At 43.4% G+C, this 22,073-nt stretch overlaps 1 protein-coding gene across 1 annotated transcript in view; it reads left to right on the top strand.

Moving 5' to 3' along the window:
- Positions 1-1,525: 1,525 nt before the first annotated feature.
- SHISA9 (shisa family member 9) overlaps positions 1,526-22,073 on the top strand; it is a 182,840-nt gene continuing 162,292 nt past the window's right edge. The window contains exons 1-2 of the mRNA XM_080353861.1: positions 1,526-2,146; positions 9,454-9,581. Of these exons, the coding sequence (XP_080209987.1) occupies positions 1,542-2,146; positions 9,454-9,581 (733 nt within the window). The 5' untranslated portion in view covers positions 1,526-1,541. The remainder of the gene's footprint in view (positions 2,147-9,453; positions 9,582-22,073) is intronic.

Here is a 22,073-nt window from a genome sequence, read left to right on the forward strand (position 1 = left end):
AACACGCCATAACGGGCTCATTTCCTACATTTGGTGGCAGCATAGTATTCAGGATAATACTATCGCTACTTGCACAGGTTACCGCCAAAGCAATAGACGGAGGTGAGAGAGTTAAATGACAGGGATGGGGAGCGAATTACTAAAAAGTCTTTCGCAGAGTCAGTTCTCTGTTTGGGGGAAGTTATTTTAATTCTGTGTCTCGCAAACAACCCGCAGCCTCAGCGCGTCCTCTGAAGGCAGCCTGACTGACATTCTGACAAGGGTTTTGAACAAACGATGCGGAGGGGCAGCTCATGTGCAGCAGACACAAACGCAGCCCCGCTCCGGAGCGCGCGGTACGACTGACCCGCACCTGTGCGCAGCGCGCCGGGCCGAGGGCAGCGCCCGCTCCCGCCCATGGCTTAGGGGCCGCGCGGCCCCATGGACACCGCTCCGCCGGGCGGACCCGCCTTCGCCTCGCAGGTAAGCGCTTCTCCGGAGGGCGCCAGCCTGCCGGGGGAGCAGCCAGCGGCAGCGGGAGCGCTCCGCTCATCGGCAGAGCGGCGCCCTGCGTTCCTCCCCGAGCCGCCCGCCTTGGCCGGAGCCCGCGGGTGCCCGTGCGGGGTGAGGCCGCCCCCGCTCCGTCTCCCCCGCCCTGGCCGTTATCCCCCTCAGCGGGAGGGGACGGGAGGGGACGCTCCCGCGCTTTTGGAGACGCACCTGTGGGGAGCGTCCGCCTGGGCGGGAAGTGTCTTATGTAAGGGATGGCGGGGAGCGGGGCCGGCCCCGCGGCGGGGCTGAGGGGAGGGGGGAAGAGCCCCCACAGACGGGCTGCTCGGGAGGGGAGGCCGCTGGGGGGGCTTCCGACAGGGGCGCTCGGGGGGCGGGGGAGAGGCCGACGGGGAGCGCTGGGTCTCTGCGCGCAGCCTCCCCCGGGCGCCTCGGCGGACCGGCCGGGCAGCCTCGCCCTCACCCGCACGCTGCCCGCCAAGGCGCGTTTCCCCGCGGCGGCCGCCCGGCCCCGCCGGCTGGATGCCGCGGCGAGCCCGTCCAGCCTCCCGCGCTCTGCCCTGGCAGCCGTCGCCTCCCGCGGGCTCGCCCGGCCCCAGGCGGAGCTCGGCGGGCGCCGTGGCTGGCTGAGGGAGTTGTGCGAGAGACCGCGCCGGGCTCCGCTGGGGAGCGGAAGGTGGGTGCCCGGGCGCCTGCACGCCGGCACCAGGCGGCGCGGGGAGGCTGCTCGCTCGCCCTCTCTCCCGCTTCCCGCCCCTGCAGCGCCCTCGCCCCAGCCCTCCCGCCTCGCGGCCCCTCCACGCCCCCTCCCCAGCCCCAGCGCGGTGCCGGTGCTGCCTGCGCTGCCTGCGCTGCCTGCGCTCCCGCCGCCACCTCCGCCCCGCGCCCTCCTCCTCCTCCCGCGCGCTCCGCTCCACAAGTGCCGCGCGGCTCGGGGCGGAGCGGGACGAGCTGCGGGCGCTGCCCGGCGGGCGCTGCCCGGCGGCCCCGGCCCGGCCGCGCTGTCCGCGGTGCTGGAGGAGCGCGGCCCCGGCCCCTGACGGAGCCCCTTTATGTGCAGCTCCCGGCGCGGCGCGGCATCCGGCAGCTCGAGCGGCGGCGGCGGCATCGCTGAGCCGGGGCTGGGCGGCAGAATGGAAGGCTTTATTCGGCTGCTCTTCGGCTACTTGGTGGCGGACCTTCTCACGCTGGTGTGTCGGGCTCAGGAGAAAGCTGGCCAGCAGCTGGGGAGCTTCGTGGTGCTCTCAGGAGGAAACCACTCCAGCCTTGGGGAACAGTTAGACCCTTCCGAGCCACCTCCCACACCGGACTTCTGCAGGGGCTACTTTGACGTGATGGGGCAGTGGGACCCCCCCTTTAACTGCAGCTCGGGGGAGTTCATCTTCTGCTGCGGCACTTGTGGCTTCAGGTTTTGCTGCAAGTTCAAGAAGACAAGACTGGATCAGAGCACCTGCACAAACTATGAAACGCCGTTGTGGATGAACACTGGGAAGCCTCCTTCCCGCATAGATGACCCTCTGCACGACCCTACCAGGGATAAAACCAACCTCATTGTCTACATCATCTGTGGGGTTGTGGCAGTCATGGTGCTGGTGGGGATCTTCACCAAACTAGGGCTGGAGAAGGCACACAGACCCCAGCGGGAGCACATGTCCAGGTAAGGCTGAGTGCCAGGCAGCAGGGCCTCCCTTCCCCGCTACTTCCCCTCCCTGCCCCTAAAGACGAGAGATGAGCCCGTGTGTTCCTGCTAAACAAACAACTCCTGCCAGGCAGGCTGCATTGCCCTGCAAGGCGACTGAGAGACCAACCTGGGAGAGCAGAGCTCCTGTGGTTCCCCAAGCCCAGGTTACCAAAGTACAGGCATACTGAGGAAGACTAGAAATAATTGTGGAGTCTGCCCAGACAGCAGTCCATTTTTATCTTGCAGTGTCTGACCCTCTCCCCAGCAAGATCCAGCAAGTATCCCTGGATATACTGTGCATGACCAGGAAAACAATCCTGAAAACAGCAACACTGAATTATAGAAAGCTCAATGGGTTGTTTCTTCCAACTGTTTCAAAGCTTGTAAAAGGTTTTTCGTTCTCAACAGAAGGATGTAAACAAATGTCATCTCACCCTCCCTCTCCAGCTGCAAAATGGTTTTGGCAGGACCTTCCCTACTCCCCCAATCCTTGCAAGTGTGTGAGCTATTTGTAAAATTTCTAAGCTGTGAAAATGAGCCAGGGTAAAAGGGGAGAGGGAGACACAAAAAGGAAAAGCTACTGTAGAATTTCTTAAGATTTTTTTCAGTTGCTGTTGAGAGGTAAAAAATGGCATGTGAAAGTCTTGTCTCATCCATATATGTGTGCGTTATACTCTGTATCCACAGTGTAATAGCTGAGTTACATCAAAGAGAACCTCCCCCACCCAGAGTCAGGCATGCTGCGTGCCATCTACTCCAGATACGGGCTGCCTAGTGGTGGAGAGGCAGGTGGGCAACTCAGGACAGAGCCTGATGGCTTTAACAGCATCTTCCAAAACCAGAGTGTCACAGCAGTTCAAAATCAAGACATAACACATTTGTCAAGTTTGCAGTCTGTCTGATCCTTTATGCTAATCCCAGGCACATGAAAGTAAAGCAGATGGGGGGAAAGGCATTAAAAAAGGCAAACAGCTCCATTAAAGAGTCTAAATAAGATTCCAGCATGTTGGGCAACTTTAGTGATGATACTGCAATTAAAAGGAAACCTTCTCCTGGATGTGCAGCGCGGCAGAAAGCTTCCTTTTGTCCTGACTGGTAATGGTGTGGTTCACAATCTTTAAAGCTTAGATGAAGAGTCATCCTTTGAAAGACAGTCCAAGAGATCAACTCAACACCTGGAGCCTTATTTTTTACCAAAGTTTCTGCATGACTTTTTGATTAACTGTTTATCCTGAAATGAACAGAGAAAGCCACACAAATACTCCTGCAAGTGCATTGCCAGTTCACTAGCAATTATCTGCTATTTATAAACTGGCTGATGTGGATATGCTTTTACTACCGAGGAACGCAGCACATTGCAGAAATTTTAGTCAACTTAGCGTTGTATGTCAGTGATGCTTCTGCAAAGAAGGTTTTCGTCAGGCAAGATTTAATCATCCTTTCAACATTTTGAATATTCTCAACTACTAAATTGAGAAAAGGAATACCTGGGGCTCAATTTATTTTTAAAATCTTACTCTTAAACTAGAGAGCTTGTTTGGAAAAAGCTCTCCCTTGCTTCAGCCTCTTTCTGTAATGTCTTCATGCAGGCAAAGAGGCAGGGCTCACAACAGTTAAAAAACCAGGACAGAGCAAAGTTGTAGCCATCTCTGCTTATATATGGCTCAAATAGGTCCTGCTTCTGTGGATACAAATATTTGCTATCTAAAATACAGGTATGAAATATTCTGTCTTAGTTAATGGAGATAGAATTATAGGGGATTGGAAAATCATTCTGAAATCCTTCAGTCCTGTGTGCATGAAGATTAGGTTTCTGAAGTGGTTCTTAGAAAAGGTCATCGGGTACTCTGATTACTTAACAGTGTCTGAGATCTTGCACTTTTCTCGCCATGCAAATGTTCAAGTCAGTATTATATAGAAACTTGAGAAGTCATGATCACATGGAACAACAGTCGCCCACTCAGTACACATAATAGCTAGTCATGTTCTGAAAAAGCAGCTCCAGAGCTGCCTTTTTTTTTTCTTTTTGTTTAAAGTTCTCACACTCCTTTTACAGCTGTGGGGTGGGCTTACCTTTAATTCCAAAATGAATTAGATTTGTAAATCCCTTTGGCAATCCAAAAATCTGTTCATCGAGTGAAGAATTGAAGTAACATCTTGTCCTCGAATGTGTGTTTAGCTAAAATATTCAATCCTAGGTCATTTTACACTACTTATGTTCTGAAAAAAAAGGCTGCGATGCTTAAGAAATAATTTATCTGTTTAAACAGTTAATAGTACCAACAATCAACATAATACATAGCTTATAATCAGGTTCACCTTCTTTTATAACACTTATCACTATAATACGAAAAAAAAGAACACTTATGATTTTTTTTTTCTGAACTGAACCTTATTAAGTAGCAAAAGTGCAAAGCCCTGAGGCTGTTCAGTGGGCCAAACCAGAAGTACTAAGTGTTACTCCATTTTGGCTGGCAACAAGAAACACAGAGAGGCTGATCTGTCATCTCTGAGCTCAGATCGTCCCCTCTCCCTTCCCTTCCCTTCCTTTCCCTTCCCTTCCCTTCCCTTCCCTTCCCTTCCCTTCCCTTCCCTTCCCTTCCCTTCCCTTCCCTTCCCTTCCCTTCCCTTCCCTTCCCTTCCCTTCCCTTCCCTTCCCTTCCCTTCCCTTCCCTTCCCTTCCCTTCCCTTCCCTCACCAATGGCCACATGAAACACTTGAATCCTCTTCGTTCCTCTGAACAAACTCCCCTATGGAAGGGACAGTCCTGGTTATAACAAAAGACGATGCATAATGTAAACCAAATCTTTTTTTTTTTTTTTATGAGGGGTGATTTTTGAAAAAAGTGAACAGAATACAACTGGTGTAAATTATATATTTCCACTTCTGATTTACTAAAAATATGAAGAGACCTGACACATGGGAATAAGAACGCTGACTTATAAATAGGAAGCAAAACTGTGCCACACTTATTAATTCCTTGCATTATTTCATCTTGGAGTCAGCGGATGTGCTGTTGAAGACAGACACTGGTGTGTGTGCAAGTGGCACCCTGTTAACAAAGAAACTTCACAGGCTAGGCCAGTGTAGTTTCTATACACTTGTTTTCATTACATTTTGTTTACTACTATATCAAAACAAACCAAGAACACTCCATTAATTTCACTGAATTTTCCTGAAATATTTGACAATGAAAACACATTGGGGAGCTGCATTTATTTAGTGAAAACAATCCATAGGAAAAAAAAATCTCTATTGGACAAGTCCTTTTAGGAAAAAAAAGAGCAAAATTTGCCTTTTTTAGAGAGCTTGTTACTTCCTTTTGTTTGGAGAAAAAAGGCCAAGTGTGGCACTGTTGACATTTTCTTTCTGGTTCGATCAGTGCTTTTCAGTGGAACACTCTTACTGTTGGCATGCAACTGTGCATCTGGAAGATGAAAATGGAGAGGGGAGTACACTATTAACGCTACATGGCACATTTGCCTTTAGACATCCTATGATAATGTTTTGTTTATATCATTCTCCTAGTTTTTAAATGCATTACTTGACATTAAAGGGAGATAAATACTCCCTTCAGCTACAGTGTCCAAGAACTAAGCAGTAACGGTCATATCCAAGCAGTGTAAGTCTTCCTTTAGCATCCTGCTTTCCAAGAGAATGAAGGAGTAAGATGGTAGATGGGATCAACTATGGCCAAGGCAGTGACGGAGGCAGGATTGTGCTAAAAGGTGACAGAGCTGATCAGCCTGCGGGAGCAGCCCTGCAAGCTGTTGAGAGCAGCATGTTCTCACTGCTTAAATCGATATCAATGGGACTCCCAGGCCCCATCAAACTGGAGAACCCTCTCTTTAAAATGAGTGGAAAGGGAAAAGCTTTACTTCTGTTTCGTGCAGGAGATTTGTCTGTAAATAAAACCACACCTTTGCCTTCTTCCCTAATCCTCGTGGAGAAAGCGCAAACAAGCCAGGACCTGAAAGGACAATATTTACAGTCATGCAGGAACACTATAGCTCCTGGTTTTTCGAAGCAACACTTCTGACTGTAGCCCCTAAATGTCCTGAACCATCTGAGCTCTTCTTTAATTCCTTCACAATGTGCTGACCTCACGAGTTAAGACTTTTGTTGACCATTCAAAAGGCAGGTACCTGGGGCCAAAACCAGGCTCACTTGCCAAAATCCTGGATCCTCTGCGTGGAATTATTTCCCTTATTGGTTTTGACCTGGTTTTGGAGGCAAAATATGACAAGTGACCTTTCATGAAATAACATGTGTTTCAGCTTCTTCAAACTTGTACTCCTAAGGGAAATGCCTGGCTCCACATGGTGTATAACATCCCAAAATAGTATTACATATCCATTACATTGTCTTATGGCAAGAGAAGTGCTTAAGTTTGGTAATACTTGGGTAGTTCTGGGCCATGAACTCCCATGTAGGTAACATTTATCCGTTTTTGTAGTGCTGCAGTCTGTATCAATACACAAAACCTAATGATATTGTTACTTGATTAGAAGTTTATCTTGTCCTTTGCATTTCCTAAAAAAAAAATCATTCAGGATAGTAAAGGTGTAGATAAAGACCCTCTACATACATATAATTTTTCAATGATATCCGCTCCAACAATTTTTACAGATAATTAACAAGATCTAAATGACGATATTCAGGTGAGACAAACACATGAAGGCATTATAACAGCCTGGTGGCCTATGTAGAATTTTTTGAAGTAAATGTCTATTTAAGTATTTTGTCACATACTGGGCACAAACCTCCCTTTATGCGTTTCATTATATGGCAAATCCCTAAAAGAACAAAATGCAGGTACAGCATTTCCTTTGTACTTCAGTGACACAAGCTGCTACACGTTTATAACTCTCCCAGACATCAGTGGAAGATAATGACCAGCTCTGTGTTACATGAGCTCTTCTGCCCTGAGAAGATTGTACAACGGTGGCTAACATAGGATAAACAGGTGCTGTGTTGTTAAAAATACAACTTGATGGGCAATAGTTCCTTTTTTCTTAATATAGTGGGAACTGGACAGCTAATTCCTGAAAACCCCTTTGAAAAAAGGCACCCTGAAATGGTGAGAAAACTTAGTTGGCGTTTTCACAGACAGGCAGTAGTTAATCTGCTATCATATGGGGTGTTACTTGAAGTGCACAGTGTCCAGTATTTACCATCAGATTAAGGGCAACGAGGAAAGCATTTGTGAAAACCTGCTCTCACAAAGCTGGGAAATACTAATCCGTGTACTACGAGGTGTCGCAGTTCTGACTCCTCCATTGAAGTTCGGAGCTTTCATTTGCTTTTCCTCCCTTCTCAGAAATGTGTCCACCTGCCTCTGGAATTAGAATTAATATTGATGTTAGTAATTTCCTTTGTATAGAGACATATTTGCATAAATTGACTAGGTATTAATGGCTTTGGTCCCCACTTATTTTAAACTATGTTTTGCAACATAATGCTTTCCTTTGGCATCATTTTCTACATACCTCTGTGAGATCTCTTCTCTTGAATTTTTATTATTCTGCTATGTAGGCCAGCTCTGCTCTTTCTGCTGTATAAGCACTGCTTCAAATGGGAGCACTGCTCTGATACCATTAATCATTCGGTTACTGTCTTCTGACCTTTTACAGTATCAACAGTGTATTCTGTAACATGTTGATCACAGCTGTAACTAATATTTTAATAACATAAGGCCAGCCATAAACACAATGAAACATCAGTATCATTCGGCTGTGTACCAAAGCAATGTTCCTGCAATCTGAATGCACTCCTTTCTGTCTGTAACTTAAATGAAGCTACTTTTTAATATTTAAAAGGGCAGTGCTTCTTGATCAAGAAATCAGCACGTCACAGAAGTACAGTGGAGGAGCTAGACAGCGCTTGCCATGGCTTTCACCAGTGAATGCGTTTATTTTTATTTATTAGTTTATAAACTAGTCTTTCTTGATGCAGTATCTGGGACACTGTATATAATTTTGCAGAAAATTAAACTAAACTGGGCACAGTGCCCATTCCCTTTAAAGAAATAGCTCAAGGGCTCTAAAAATTCAAACGAGTAAAGCAAAAAGGAGGCAAATAATGGTCAGTGATGCACTGACCTCAACAGAAGCGACGCGGGTAACACACACCATGGCTTTCCTTTGCCCGAGGCAACTGCTTCTGCAGGTGGGCCAGTTATTTTGTGCGGCACAGCAGTTCAGCTCCCTGGCACGGACTCGCAGGCTCATCCTGCGCCTGCAGGAGCCAGCGCTGAAACTCCACAGCCCGCAGTCACACACAGAGTTCTGTGTTGCCATGCTGAGAGTTTCAGAGCTTAGAACTTAGTCTCTACCTCCACAAGGCTGATCCAGGTGTGTGCACTACTCTGTATGCCTAAGAATGGACTTAGGCTCAGCAGGATGCTCGGCAGTGAAGCTAGTCCTTAGAAAATACACCAGAGTGGGATGAATCTGTCTCTGTCTCAGATAGTTACTACCTGCAGCTCTGCAGAAATAATCCGCAACCAGAATCAGGTTGGGCCTGGCCTAACTGTTAGGAATCCTTTTACTTGGTCCCTCTTTGCCAGCATAAAGCTTTCATCCTGGCTCTGAACTGGCTTCAAAGCAGAGAGGAGTGTTCCTGTGCAAGCTTTGCTCCATCTTAAGGACTAGGACGCTCACAGGCATTAGAAAAGACGTTTTCCATCTCCCGTTCTGGATGAGAAAAGCTTAAATCCCTCATCATGAAGAGTACTTATGCCTGCTGGATTTCTACATGAAAATCAGGTGACCTTTCAACTTTGGTGACATTTTTGGATGAAAATGGCCAAGACACCACATTGTGTAGTGCTCTGCGCAAATGCGAGTGTGAGGATTTACTTGGACAGGCCCTGCTGGTAATGCAGATGTGAAGATAGCTAGTTAGTTGGTGATAGCTGTAGCCAGGGGCAGGGTGCTGAGGTGCTCAGCTTAACCGAGATGGCAATGTGGCTGAGCACATGCGATGGCAGAGCTCAACAAGCCTCAACAAGCTTCAATTGTGTTCCTACAAAGCCAAGACAGCTAAAGAACTCGATGTGTTTCTGTGTATTCCTGGTAGCACACTGTCTAAGACAACCTAAAAAGAGCCCGAGGCGCCAAGTCTCGCAATGAATCTGATTCTGTGATTTTGCTGTGAATCGAGCTGGTTTCTCCAGCAGACATGACGACGGACTGCATCTCAAACCGAAACAAAAGGGAAATATATTGGTAACGCCTTACAGATTTCGCAACAGGTTCACTCTGATTTTCTTTGGTTTCCAGGGCTCTTGCTGATGTTATGCGACCTCAAGGTCCTTGTACAACAGATCATATGGAAAGAGATCTGAACATTGTAGTACACGTGCAACATTATGAAAACATGGAGACAAGACCTCCTCCAAATAATTTACGTAAGTTGCATTATAACTTTTTCTATATCTGGAATTTTGGCACTAAAATGAGCGGTATGAAACAAATATTGCTGGATGTCAAATGAGGATAGACAGTACATGGGTTCTTGCAAATTAGAACTATTCTTTATTTCAGAATGAGAAATATTTAGGATTTCCTAGTGCAAATAGTGCAACACTAAGAGAAAGCCATTTCAAATAGAAAAAATTAGTTATTATATGTATTTTTAATGAGTTGTCTTGGTTGACTGATATTGGTTTTGTATCTTCGTTTCCTCCTACTTGGTGTTTTTGCTCAGCTCATCGAGCTGTGCCTGATTCTGTGCTTTGTTGTACCAAAACACAAACGGTTAAGCTTACAGTGAGATTTAACAAGATGTTTCACAGGGCTGTAACATTCAGTAGGAAAGCGGTCTCATTAGGCTGTTAAATAATCTCCACTGGTAAAATAAATACTTTCCTGGAGAGCATCAAGTTGTATGTGGTTTTCACTTCCTCAGTTTTTCTCCCTAAGGGAAAGGCAAGAGGAAGATTATTATTTTGAGTTTTAAATAATGTTTTGGTGATGTATCTGCGGTTACGTGTTTATGTCATTGAAGGCAAGGAAAAAGTGCACCTTGGAGCTTTAGAGGAAATATGGTGGCATTTCCAGTGGTTCTGATGTCCCGGGCTTCTTATTTCTCAGTCTTGTATTAGAACACAGTGCAGATCTTTCTCATGCTTAGATACATATTGCTTTTGTGATGAAAATTTCCACTGCGATTTTAATTTAGGTATATATTTCTGTATTTTCTATTCATCCATATCTTTAATATATGTGTACATATATGCAGATATATATATATATATATACACGCATACAAATGATACATAGTTTATTTACAAATTCGAGATCTGTATATTTATAAAAGAAAAGGGTCTGGTTCAGGCACGTTGGCAGGCAGTGGATGGCTGTGTTCTGTGCTGTAGATCAATGCAGATGTGCATTTTGCTGCAACTATATTTTTAATGCATAGGTATTTGAATTTTGTAACATTTCAGGTATATGCACAAGTCTTTTCCTTACCTTTCTGTAACTATAAAAAGCAGAAAATTTGCTTATATTGGGACACAGAATTAGTTTTATTTGGACTGCACTATGTGGTTATTGTGAGATTTTACTGCTTTTGGGGGAAGAGTGGAAAAACAACAGGGGAAAGAGCAGATTACTGCGCTGCACACAGTCCTGATACTGGTTTGTGACAGAGGCTAACTCTGGTTTCTTATGTGCGTGGTTAGTGATTAATAGGAGAGAATTAAAGCTGTAACCTGTAATAAAGACCCCACATGCAGTGACGTGTGGCACCTCCTCTGTCCGCACTGCTCTCCAGCAGGGTGCTGCCACCCGGGCCTGTGCAGTTCTGCGTGCAGAGAGGCAAGTGTTAGATACGCGTACGTATTGCAGCATGACATCCCCTTTCTGCCAGGGAACTGATGCTTCTCTCTCAGTCCAAGGTGCTCCAGACCCTGGAGCTGAGGCCGTCAACTTCTGGAGGTTTAGGGAGGATGGGCATATGCGCTCTATCTCTCTTTGCTCTGTGAATTAGCTCTCTGCTGATCTCTGATCCTTCCTGTGACCATGTTTTCAAGAAGAAAGGTGCTAAGTGGTAATGAAGTTTAGTTGCAATCCATATTTTCTCTCATATTTGGAATGTTTCTTTAGAATTCCAGTTAATGAAGGAGCTTGAAAGTAAAGAGATTCTTACTGCATTGATTTGACCTAAATTTTCATTATCATCACACTGAGATATCTTGCTTAAAACTTTGTATACTACAATATATGGCATAACTCAGCAGGTCTTTGAGCTCATTGTTTCTTGGGTTTGGATTGAAGTCTTGCTCTATAAACTTTTGCATCGACATGCAGCTCAGAGGCGTGTCGGTACTGCATCAAGGAAGAAAAAAAATAGACATATTTGAGAGTACCTTAGGATCTTGGCTTACGATGGCCCCAGACACCCTGTTTGCTGTGGAACAGCCCCAGCACCGCTGCCCTTTGCAGCACAGAAGCACAAGCGCTGCTGCGCAGCTGAGCCGGCGGGTGCTGAGCGGCCCCAGCGCTGCTCCCCGTGCCGCTCGGGCCCCCGGCCACACGAAACCCTCAGAACAAGCGGCTCCGCTGGGAACGGCCTCAGTCTCAGTCAACTTCATGGACTGAGTCAATCGTTTGGATTGTTCAATGCAGACCTTCGAGTGGTGAAATTACTGAAGGCATTCTGTAACCAGTGTGACATACATTACCGCACAGCAAATAGATCATTATTCTGTACTTGTTGCCATTATATTCCCTCCTAATCTCATCAAAAACATGGCTAAATGACTTACTGGAATTACCCAGAACATCACAAATGATTAAAGTCTGTTGAGAGCATGTGCATTTATGGTGCAGAAAAAACTTTATAAAGAAAAATTAAGACAATTTTTCCAAGTCCATTATCCCAATTTGTAATTTTATAGTGGAGTTCTGAAACATTACAAGAGTGGATATTTCTTGTGGAGACTTTCGCAGTGCAGCGTTACCTACTAGTGCTGGAAAAGTGACAGGATTTTTGGGTACTTTTACAAGCAAATAAAACAGAGTGAATTGCAGCTTTCATAGAGATTCTATTCTAGATCTTTAGTTATACGGAGAAAATGAAATAGTACAAAATTATAGCACCAGACACCTTCATATGCATTTTTAAAGTTTTATAAGTTACCACTTTCTAACTCCAACCACCTCAAAATGAAACTCAAAAATTTGACACTGAAGTACTTTTCGCATTGGTCCACAGATATGAAGAGGGCAGGAGGGATTTCCTATGTATTATGTACCCCTTCCAGATTTGTTTCGTATACTGAAGACAAACAATTGAAAGCATTAGTAAAAATGCTCTAATCTGAACGTTCATTTGCTCTTTCTGCCCCCTTGAAAGACATTTTGCTGGTGCTGCCAAGCCGTTCTGAAAGTGGTTTATGAAGGGAAGCTCTGTCAAAGTGACAAACTTCCCATGATCTCTGACACCGCAAATGGATGTCTTTTTGTTTCTGACCTGTTCTTTACCAGAGGACAAAGATTGTCTAAGCTTGCACAGCTATTCACCCAACCCAGCAGCGCAATGGGAGGCCAAAAGCAGAGATCTCTTCTCGGCAGCTTGCATTTTACTCGGTTTCTTGTCCCTTCTTTTTGTGAAAAGAACGGCCAAATTGGAGCCTCTGGCAACACACGGGATTTTTTTCTTTGCCCATGTAAATCCAGACAACCCAGGTGTTTTTTAGTCAAAGCTGTTTTGTCCTTAGTGGCCGTTGGTCGTCAGAGTTTTTTCCGGTACCGTGCTTTACTTAGGATTACTTTTCCATTATTCCCCTTCATTCACGCACATTAGAACGTTGTGATGCTTTCTAAACAAGCAGTAGATATTTACCAAGAATCAGAGCATTCAGGTTTCCTAACATGGACTGTTAAATGAAATAAAATGAACAGAGGGCATTTAAAAGTTATATTAAACCATAAACCCAAAGGCAAACCTTCCTGCAGAATTTAGTTGTTTAGTTTCTCTCTTACTTCCATGAATCTTAAGAAACCAGCAGCATTCCAGATTTTCTTTTTTCTTTCTTTGTACTTATTGTGTTAGAGGCAATTTATTGAACTTGTTGGGATTCTAACACGGGTGCAGTGGGAGTTAAGAGGCTTTAAAGCTACATCCTAATTTCTGAAACATGATTACTGCTATTATTCCTAATTCATAATCTGCGGCAGCAGAGTGAAACAAATACTTAAGTGAGTGCGATCCACAGTCACTTTTCCTAATGATCAGTAAAAGCTCCGTCACTCCCTCCTCAATAATAACTGGCCTTGCACTGGTACATTGAAAGCATTTGTGCAGACTCCCAGAAGAAAGGTGACTTTAAAGGGAAGCCAGTTCTGGATTATGGCAGTTTTAAGATGAAAGATTCTATCTTTTAATTAGTTGGACATGTATGGATTATTTCTTCATTTTGAATTTAACATTAAAATACAAAGAAGTGAATTGTAAGCACACGCCTTGAAAAAGGAAGTGTTGAACTGTGTCAAATGGCCAATTTCTGTGATGGCCAAGGATTTGCAGCACATGTGATTAAAACGACTTTTTCTCTCCTTAAATATATGCAAGGGAATAATGTGTTTGCTGCTGCATTTGATTGTCTGTTGTCCTGGATACTCGCTGACTACAAATGCTAATGCTGAAAACAAAGCTGAGACATTTCTGTAACTGGTGCCTTATGATAAGTTAACTTTTGTTAGTTCTTTGGTTCTCTGTTGACACAGCAAGCATTTAAGCAGGAGGGTATTTTTTGAAGTTCTTGCATATTAGAATAAGTGTTCTGTATTGCAAATTCCTGTGCTTTCCCCCATTTCTGTAAATAGAAGCTCAGTCTGTTTTCCAGTGAGAGAAACTGTCACTAGTTTGACACTGTGAAAATACAGTTAGAATTTGCAAGAGTTTTTTGCAGTCTCTTTCATCTCTACTGAATATGCCTTTTGTTGTTGTTGTTGTTGTTGAATACAGTGGTCTTGGCAACCTAATTATTTTTATATTTAACTTGCATAAACATGTTTATATCAGATGATTCATTGTATTGCATTGCATAAGCGTAATTCCTGTGGTTGCTCATTGGAAATAAGCATACAGGCATATTAAGAAACTTGAGTAAAAAGAAGGACTGTTCTTTGAAATGCAAAGCTTTTGGACTATATAGAACATGATAAGTAATTTACTTAGTAAGTGTTGGAGAATGAATTGCACAATATCGGAGTGACAATGTGCCTGGTGACCGTGGCCTTGAAATGCTGCTAAAAACCTTGTTTGGCCAGGGCTGCAAAATCCAAAGGGCTGGGCAAATTACTATATGTTTGGCCTCGTTGCTATCCAGGTTGTTGATGACAGTCAAATGCTCTTTTTAAGGCCTGGCTCGATACATAGGTCTAGCCCAGAGGAACTGGACTATGTTCTCCCTAAGCTTTAACTGGCAGTTTGCGACCTCCCTTAGGAGTGTGTGTAGCAGAGCTCCAGCCATGCTTTATACACAAAAAGATGGGCAATACTAAGAAGTTTTCAGCTAAGAAAAAGCGTTTTAGCTCAGTGACAGCAGGAGGAGGGGGGAAGCGGTGCGGATGGAGTGCTCCAGGCAGTGCCCACGGGGAGGACAGGACGGCTCGCTCGGCTGGAGAAAGCACTTGGTTCCCAAGACACTCCAGTGCTGCCACAGGGGGAAGGGACCGCGCTTAGTAATACTGGGAATTTGTTTCCATTTAAAGGCTTAGTCTTTACTTAGCCATACACCGCCAGCATGCAAAACCCAATTTAATGAGGTTTCTGTGATCTATCCAGGAAGAATCTTAACACTAGTCCAAAAAATGTGGTAGTTCAGATTAAATTCCTGAGCTGAAAGCTAGTAGGCTCATGTTAACCCTGGGAGAAGGCTACTTATTACATTTTGATTGTAATATACAACAGGGAGGACAAATTCCACATTTGAATTATACACTTCATAAAACTAATCATTCAAGAAAAGGCCCACACTGCTATCACCAGCCATGTCGAAGGAAATATGGTATTTTTTAAATATAATTTCTCTTTGAGGTTAAAACCTGCAAGCTGCTTTGTCACAGCTATCTTGAGACCTCTTTTTAAACCTCTTTAAATTAATTTCTAGATACTGACTTCAGCTGAAATTATGCTACCAGTGGAAGTTCAAAGCATTAACAAATTGGAGATATAATTTTTGTTAATGTAATTACAGCTATAGCACTGCAATAAGAGCCCAAAAGCTTCCATGCTGAAAACAAAGTTTCCCATATAAACTTAGAGCCTGAAGACGCGTTTCTCTTGCAACTCAGTCAGTCCCTGTAAGACAGTAACATTTAATCAGTTCTGAATGTGTTTAGCCTCACAGTCATTAATATAAAACCAGTTCTAATTTACATTCAGATTCTAATTCAGCTGCATGATGCTGATTTATAAGAAGATGCCATGAAACTTCTTGAAACACCACTGAGTATTTTCAAGGAAGTTAATTACAACCTGAGAATGAGAGCTTCCCAGTTTGGTGAGGAAAGACACAAATTAAAACGAATGAAATACCTCGTTTGTCACTGACCATTGTACATTTCATCAATTAAAAAACCCCACAGGATTATTTTGAAAATTTAATATGTGTCATACATAACAGCTTTTTATTAACACCTGTACCAGTCTTCACCAAGTGCAATATGTCAGAACTCTAGCAATGCTCTTACAATGCAATTAATTCCATGCATTTGGAAAAAAAAAAACAACCTAAAGTAAAACACAAATTTTTACACGAACAAGGACTGAGGGATTGCATCCTGGCTCTGTAATCAAATACATCTGTGAATTTAGCATCATTATAGATGTTCTGAGGTCTCTTCTGTGTTCTGAAGTATTTCTTGTTAGCTCCATCTTCCTGGACACTCTAGGAGCCGGTTTTGCACCTGCCTGTGATGTGAGGCGCTGGGACGTGTTTGGAACCGTCCTGGGCTGCTCCTCATGAGCTCCGCTCCACGAACTGTTTCCATTTGGACTGAACAATGACGTTTTCTCTCAATCTTTCTTCATTTATTGTACAATAAGAACAATTAGATTAGATTACTGCCTTGCATCCTATCATTTACTTCTAGTCAGCTTTTAATTCAGATAAATTTGACATATCTTAATAAAAACATTCATCAATGTAAAATGTATTTGGGAGAAATACGGTTAATCACTGGCATTATGCTTTAGCAGCAACAATTAACATTATGGTAATAAAATTATTTAGAATATATTTTTACACTTCACAATGTAGTTTAAAAGGCTAGGTATTTAATAAAACAGAAATTATCGTCATGACAGAAGAGAGCATTGCTGTACTAGACTGTTATACAGGCAGCTTTCAGTTGCGCAGCAGCAGAGTTGAGAAGCACATCTAAAGGATGAGACTCATGGTGCTGTAAAGTACTTGGAAATGTTGTCCAGCGCTACAGGGATGTATTTACGCGGATGTATTTACAGGATTCAAAATTGAAACGTGGCTTAGCTTTGGAAAAAACAGTTGTGTGTTTCTCTTGTGATTCCACTTTTACTTCCATGCTATCAGCATAATTGTTTACTAAGGGTTTAGTTCCACAGGTGTTTGTTATTAGATATTGATAGGTCCTGCCATCAAATACTCACCTGAAAACAAAGGCAATGCTTAGAAGAATGAGGTCCCTCTGCTGTTTTGGCACTTCACAATCTAAGTTTTTCTTACTGCATTTCATTAATGAGGTGCTATTCCCATTATATAATACTCAATTTAATATCTAAAATGGTATTTTGTCTTTGGACAAGCGCACTGAATAACAGTATTCCCAACGTTGAATAACTTGCAGTGCACAATCCTCCCACTGTTAACCACACCTGGCGGCAAGACCAGTCGTTGATGCTTCACGCCTGTTGCAATTTCTCATGTCACTGAGATTCTTGATGTCAAAAACTCATATAGGAAAAAATGTGAAATAGGAATTGTGTTTTGAAAAAAAGCAACCAACACCACCACCTTTTTATGATTGTATCCTGCCAGATTTTAGCTCCTTCAAATGAAGAGGATAGACTGAGACACCTTTTTTGTAGTGACATGAGTCACCTCGTTGGAAGTCAAACATCAGTAGCTTTTGCTTTCCCTGTTGGTTTGTCAACACTGTCACACAAACTCCACTTGCCTTTTCCATGCCAAACCAATATTGCTTTTAACTGTTGACTTACAGTTTAATCATCTCTCTAAATCCATTAACTCCCACCCTCACATTTTGTCTCAAAAATCATAGATTTGTAAGACAAATTATAAAAACATAAAATCATGAATACACCCGTTTCTGTCCATCCATTTAGATGCAAGCATTAACTATTGCAAACTGATAAACAGCTAAACATATACATTTTTTATCACTCTGGCTCTATGAAACTTTGATACTATATTTTAGCTGTTAAAATAGTCTTATCAGAAATGTAACATTCTGTAGAATGACTCCCCTCTTCAGTATTTAATCAGTCACACCAACTTTGCCACGCAGAGTCTGCACAGTGGTTACAAAATAAAGCGGAGGAGATTGGCTGCATACGTTGAAAAGCTCGTGAATCCACCTCCTGGTATCACCAGGCAATTGTGATCGGCTCTTCAGTCAGAACTTACACATTTCAGTCTACAGTTTCAATCATAAACAATCTTTAGTACCTTTGTTCTATGTTCTCTGCTTTATATAATAACTTTCCTTGAAATGTACACACTGGCTCTGACTCCCATTTTATTATCACAAGATAAAGTCAAGAAGGGAACTGAGTGTGTTTAATATTTATGGAATAGCTTTGTCGTTGATTTTTATAACAGAAACTGTAGTTGAAAAAGATCTCTGGAACCATGATACAAAACTACATAGATAATTATTCCCAGATGAATACAAAGTGCATTTTAACATTTTCTTAGGTATACTAATCAACTTAATCTTTAATTTTTAGTTACCACATTCAAATAGGTTTTAAGAACCCTTCAGTAACATAATTTTTGTTTTAACTCGTACATGACCTTGCACCCAAACTTAAAGCTATAGCTATACTTCTGATCCTGCAAATTCATAATATAATCTCAAATAATCCAATTGTCTTTTACTATCCACTCCTCACCAGTTAAAGGGAAGGCACGTTTGATAACAGTTATAGCTACACACACACCATCACACACAAAAGAGCATCTGTGACAAAACATGGACACTATTTGAGTGCGCAGTTCGCTTTGCTGGAAGGACACAGAATAGGCCGCTGGGAGGGCTTGTGCGGACCCTGAATCCTCAACCACCGAGCCTTGGCACAACACAGAATTGCAGGTGGCAGCTTTCGCTTGGCTAATGGTCTAAAACATCCCTGAAACCTTATGTGAGTGGAGAACTGAGGGCTGTGTCACCGAGGCCCGTCCCAGGGCGGGGGTCCCAGTCAGCCCGCCTGCAGGGGCCGGCTGGCCCAGCACAGCCCAGCGCTCCGCCGGCCCGGCCAGCCGCGCTTGCCCTTCTGAAACAATACGCTTATAACGTTTGGAAGCAAATTACTAAAGAACGAGGCCTACCAACAGTGTTCTGCAAACAGCTTCCAAAAAGCAAAAGCAGGCCTTCCAGCACGATTCTCACCCAGGACTTAAGCTAAGGCAGCTGCTGGTTGATGTAGTTGCTGTGCAACATGCTCCAGCAGCTCCTGCGGGGGGCTGGGCTCACCACCAGCAAGGGCAGCTTTTCCTGAAAGCTTGGCTCTGCCTCATCAAATGACTAACTCTAGTTTAAAGAATATATTTTGCATCTATAATAATGGATTAAACCACTTCTCATTTTTTTTTCCGAAGGTGAAGGTTGGAGAACTATAATTCTCCCATAGTAATCCAGGTTGTTGTTCAAGTTTTAAGTTAATTTCTGGACAGCCAGCAGAACTGTGAAGAAACATTCCTTATGCCATCTCAAAATGAACTCCTATCAGGATTTTTTTAATGCAAAATCGTTTACATTTATGATTGGTTCTTTGCCATCGTTTTATCACTTGAGTTTTCTTTGGTTCTTGCTTTCCCCCCTTCTCAAGGACCTCCACTTAAAAAAGAGGTCTGTGCAAAGGAACAGTTTCTCTCAGAAATAATTGGCCCCAGCAAAGATCTTGAAGAAACCATAGAAATTCAGGAAAAAAAAAAAAGCACCTAAATTGTGGGATAAGACATTTAGAGAAGGTTTTTGCATGGATGTTTCACTAAAATAAAGATCTCTTTAAGAGTTATAATGTGAAAAAATCACTTAAAACAGCCACCTCTTAATTCTGTAGTATGTGTCTGGGGTTTATCTTGTGTCTGCAAGTTCTTCCATCAAAGCCAGTAAACGACGGTTTTCCCTTGGGACCGCAGTGCTGTTCCTTGCCCTTGCAAAGGGATGGTTGTGATAACAGGGAGGCCAGTAGCTAAACCTGCAGTAAAATCTTTGTGGCAGAAACAGTAACAGTTACCAGAAACTTCTGCCTCTTGAAGAATACCAAAAGTAAAATTATTTATGCCTCTTTGAAGATGTCCACATTTTAGCAGGTATATTATAGAGGATAAGTATATAAAATGCCATTTATATCGTTAGGGTAGCTCTTTCTCTGATTTGTTTGTTATATAAATAATTTAATGCATCCAGCTAAAGAATTAACTAAGTCACTAATTCTTTTTCCAGCTGTGATCCTACACCTCTTATAAAGAGGTCTAAATAACTATATGCAAATGGATTAGGCTTCCTTCCTCTCACAGTAAGCAAATTACGATAGAGGACAAATACCAGTGCTGCAGGATTCTTTTCAAGCGCATACGGAGGACACACTTTCTAATATGATGACCTTGCATTGTCATAATCTAGCATTTTGAAGCAGCCATTAACATTTACTTGTGAAAATCTGGTTTGAAATATTTATTTCCAAGCTACACCTTATTTCCTTGGTGACATAATTTCTACAAATATCGAGACATAAATGAAGATGCCTCTGGAATGAGAGCCACAGAGCTAGAGTTTATGCTGCAAAGTATGAATCACCTATCTGCTCTATGCATAGGGAGAGACTTTCAGATTTTGTAAGCATCAAAATCACCCAAACATTTTTAGAAAGGAAGACAAGTGGTCCATGAAAACCTGGTCTCTGTAACTCGGTCCACACTCGTGTCCACTTTACCACCTCTCGCTCCTCTTTGCTCCAAGCCCTCTGCGTCTCAATGACCTGTACGCAGCCCCTCAGGTTCCTCTGGTGCTTCTGGATTTTGTCTGGACAAAGAATACTGCTCTCTGGCTTCTTCAGATGCACCCATTCCGGTATCCATATACTGACTGATGAGCAGACAGAACAAACCAAGCAAACACCTACAGAGTTTGTACTGCAGCCTTTTGTCTCCATCCAGCCATTTGTTTTCCTAACAGCTGCAGAAACATCTCATCCTTGAGATCTCAATAACACCAGAAGGAGTAAATGGGTTAAAAATTACTATAGGGAGTAGCAGATAGCTAGACAAAAAACATTACACTAGCCTTGTTCTCTTTTAAGAACAATAAATTTAGAGTTATTTACTGAGTGCAATAAAATGCTACAGGGCATTGTTAGCAAGAAATTTGGATCCATAAATCAAACAAGTATTGAGATAGTACTCTGAGAGTCTGTAATCATCAAACAGGGAGATCTAGTCATCAGAGGCTGGGAATGCCAGGAAAACAAGAAAAGAAGGATAGAGTAATCCATGGCACATCCTCTTCCCCATGGACCAAAGAAGGTATCAGGATGATTCATAGAACCGTAGTGGTCTGTAGTGTCTGAATTAATTGAATAGGAAAGTCTGAAGGGAGTTGGAACATGTCAGAAGATCAGATCATAGAAGAAAATACAAGCTCAGAACTTGGCAGATGATTTATTAATTGCTAATTATTCTTATTTTTCTGCTTTACATGATATTAAGTGTATGCTAGAAGCTTCCAAGTGGAAAATCCACACAATAGTTAATGCAGTTCAAAAGCAGCATTAATCCTCCTTTATGGCTTGCAGCACTCTTGGGAGAGGAGATATTGCACAGCTTCAAGGATGGAAAGTCGCTGGTGTTAAGCAATCTGAGGCTAACGAGCAGATTACAAAGGGAGAAGTCCTAAGCGCATATTCCCTGTGTGAAATCTGTGCACGTAGAAGCGGATTTAGTTTCCCCATATACCTGTAGCCTATATAGAGGTTGAGATCTTGCACCCTGGAAGTTGGTGAGCATGAGCTAGTAATTCTAAGAAGGCTCTTCTCACGTCGTTGCTGACAAGTCTTTTCAGCTTTGAAGGAATTAACAGAGGAGGAATAATTTTATCTTAATTATCATCCCAGTAAATTAAAACTAGAATATATGCGTGTCACAGTCCAGCCTCACAGGCCTGACTGGATCCTGGCAGTCAGTAAGGCAGGATCGATATCATCTGAAGAATCCTTTATGTCATGATCAATACTCTGTCATCTGAAGAATCCTTTTGAAATATTCCCAGAGTAAGTTGCTGCCACAGGGTTCACCAGACATGACCTGCGGGACAGACGTGCACGTGCGGAGCAGCCGCCCTGCTCTGCCGGGGCCTCTCGCGTCAGTGGCAGCTCCCAGCTCGCTCATTCGCACCACCTTTCCTCCGATTTACACCTGCAGTGCTTTTTTCCATTGCGCACAGGACTGAAACAGGCACGTGCTTCCTTTTGTGCTGAAACAGTTCCTGACACCATATAAAAAACGGTGAGGCCTTACAGCTGGAGCTGTGTCCATGTAAAGCAAACCTGAGCTTTTCTCAGTCTGACTGCAAGCTGAGCACCTCTGAGCATCAGATTATCTTGGTGCTTCCCACTGCAGAAAGGTGCTGCCAAAGCCAGAGCAGAGCTGGCTGTGGCCCAGCGA

The sequence above is a fragment of the Nesoenas mayeri genome, assembly GCF_963082525.1.
Source record: "Nesoenas mayeri genome assembly, chromosome: 15".
Taxonomy (NCBI): domain Eukaryota; kingdom Metazoa; phylum Chordata; class Aves; order Columbiformes; family Columbidae; genus Nesoenas; species Nesoenas mayeri.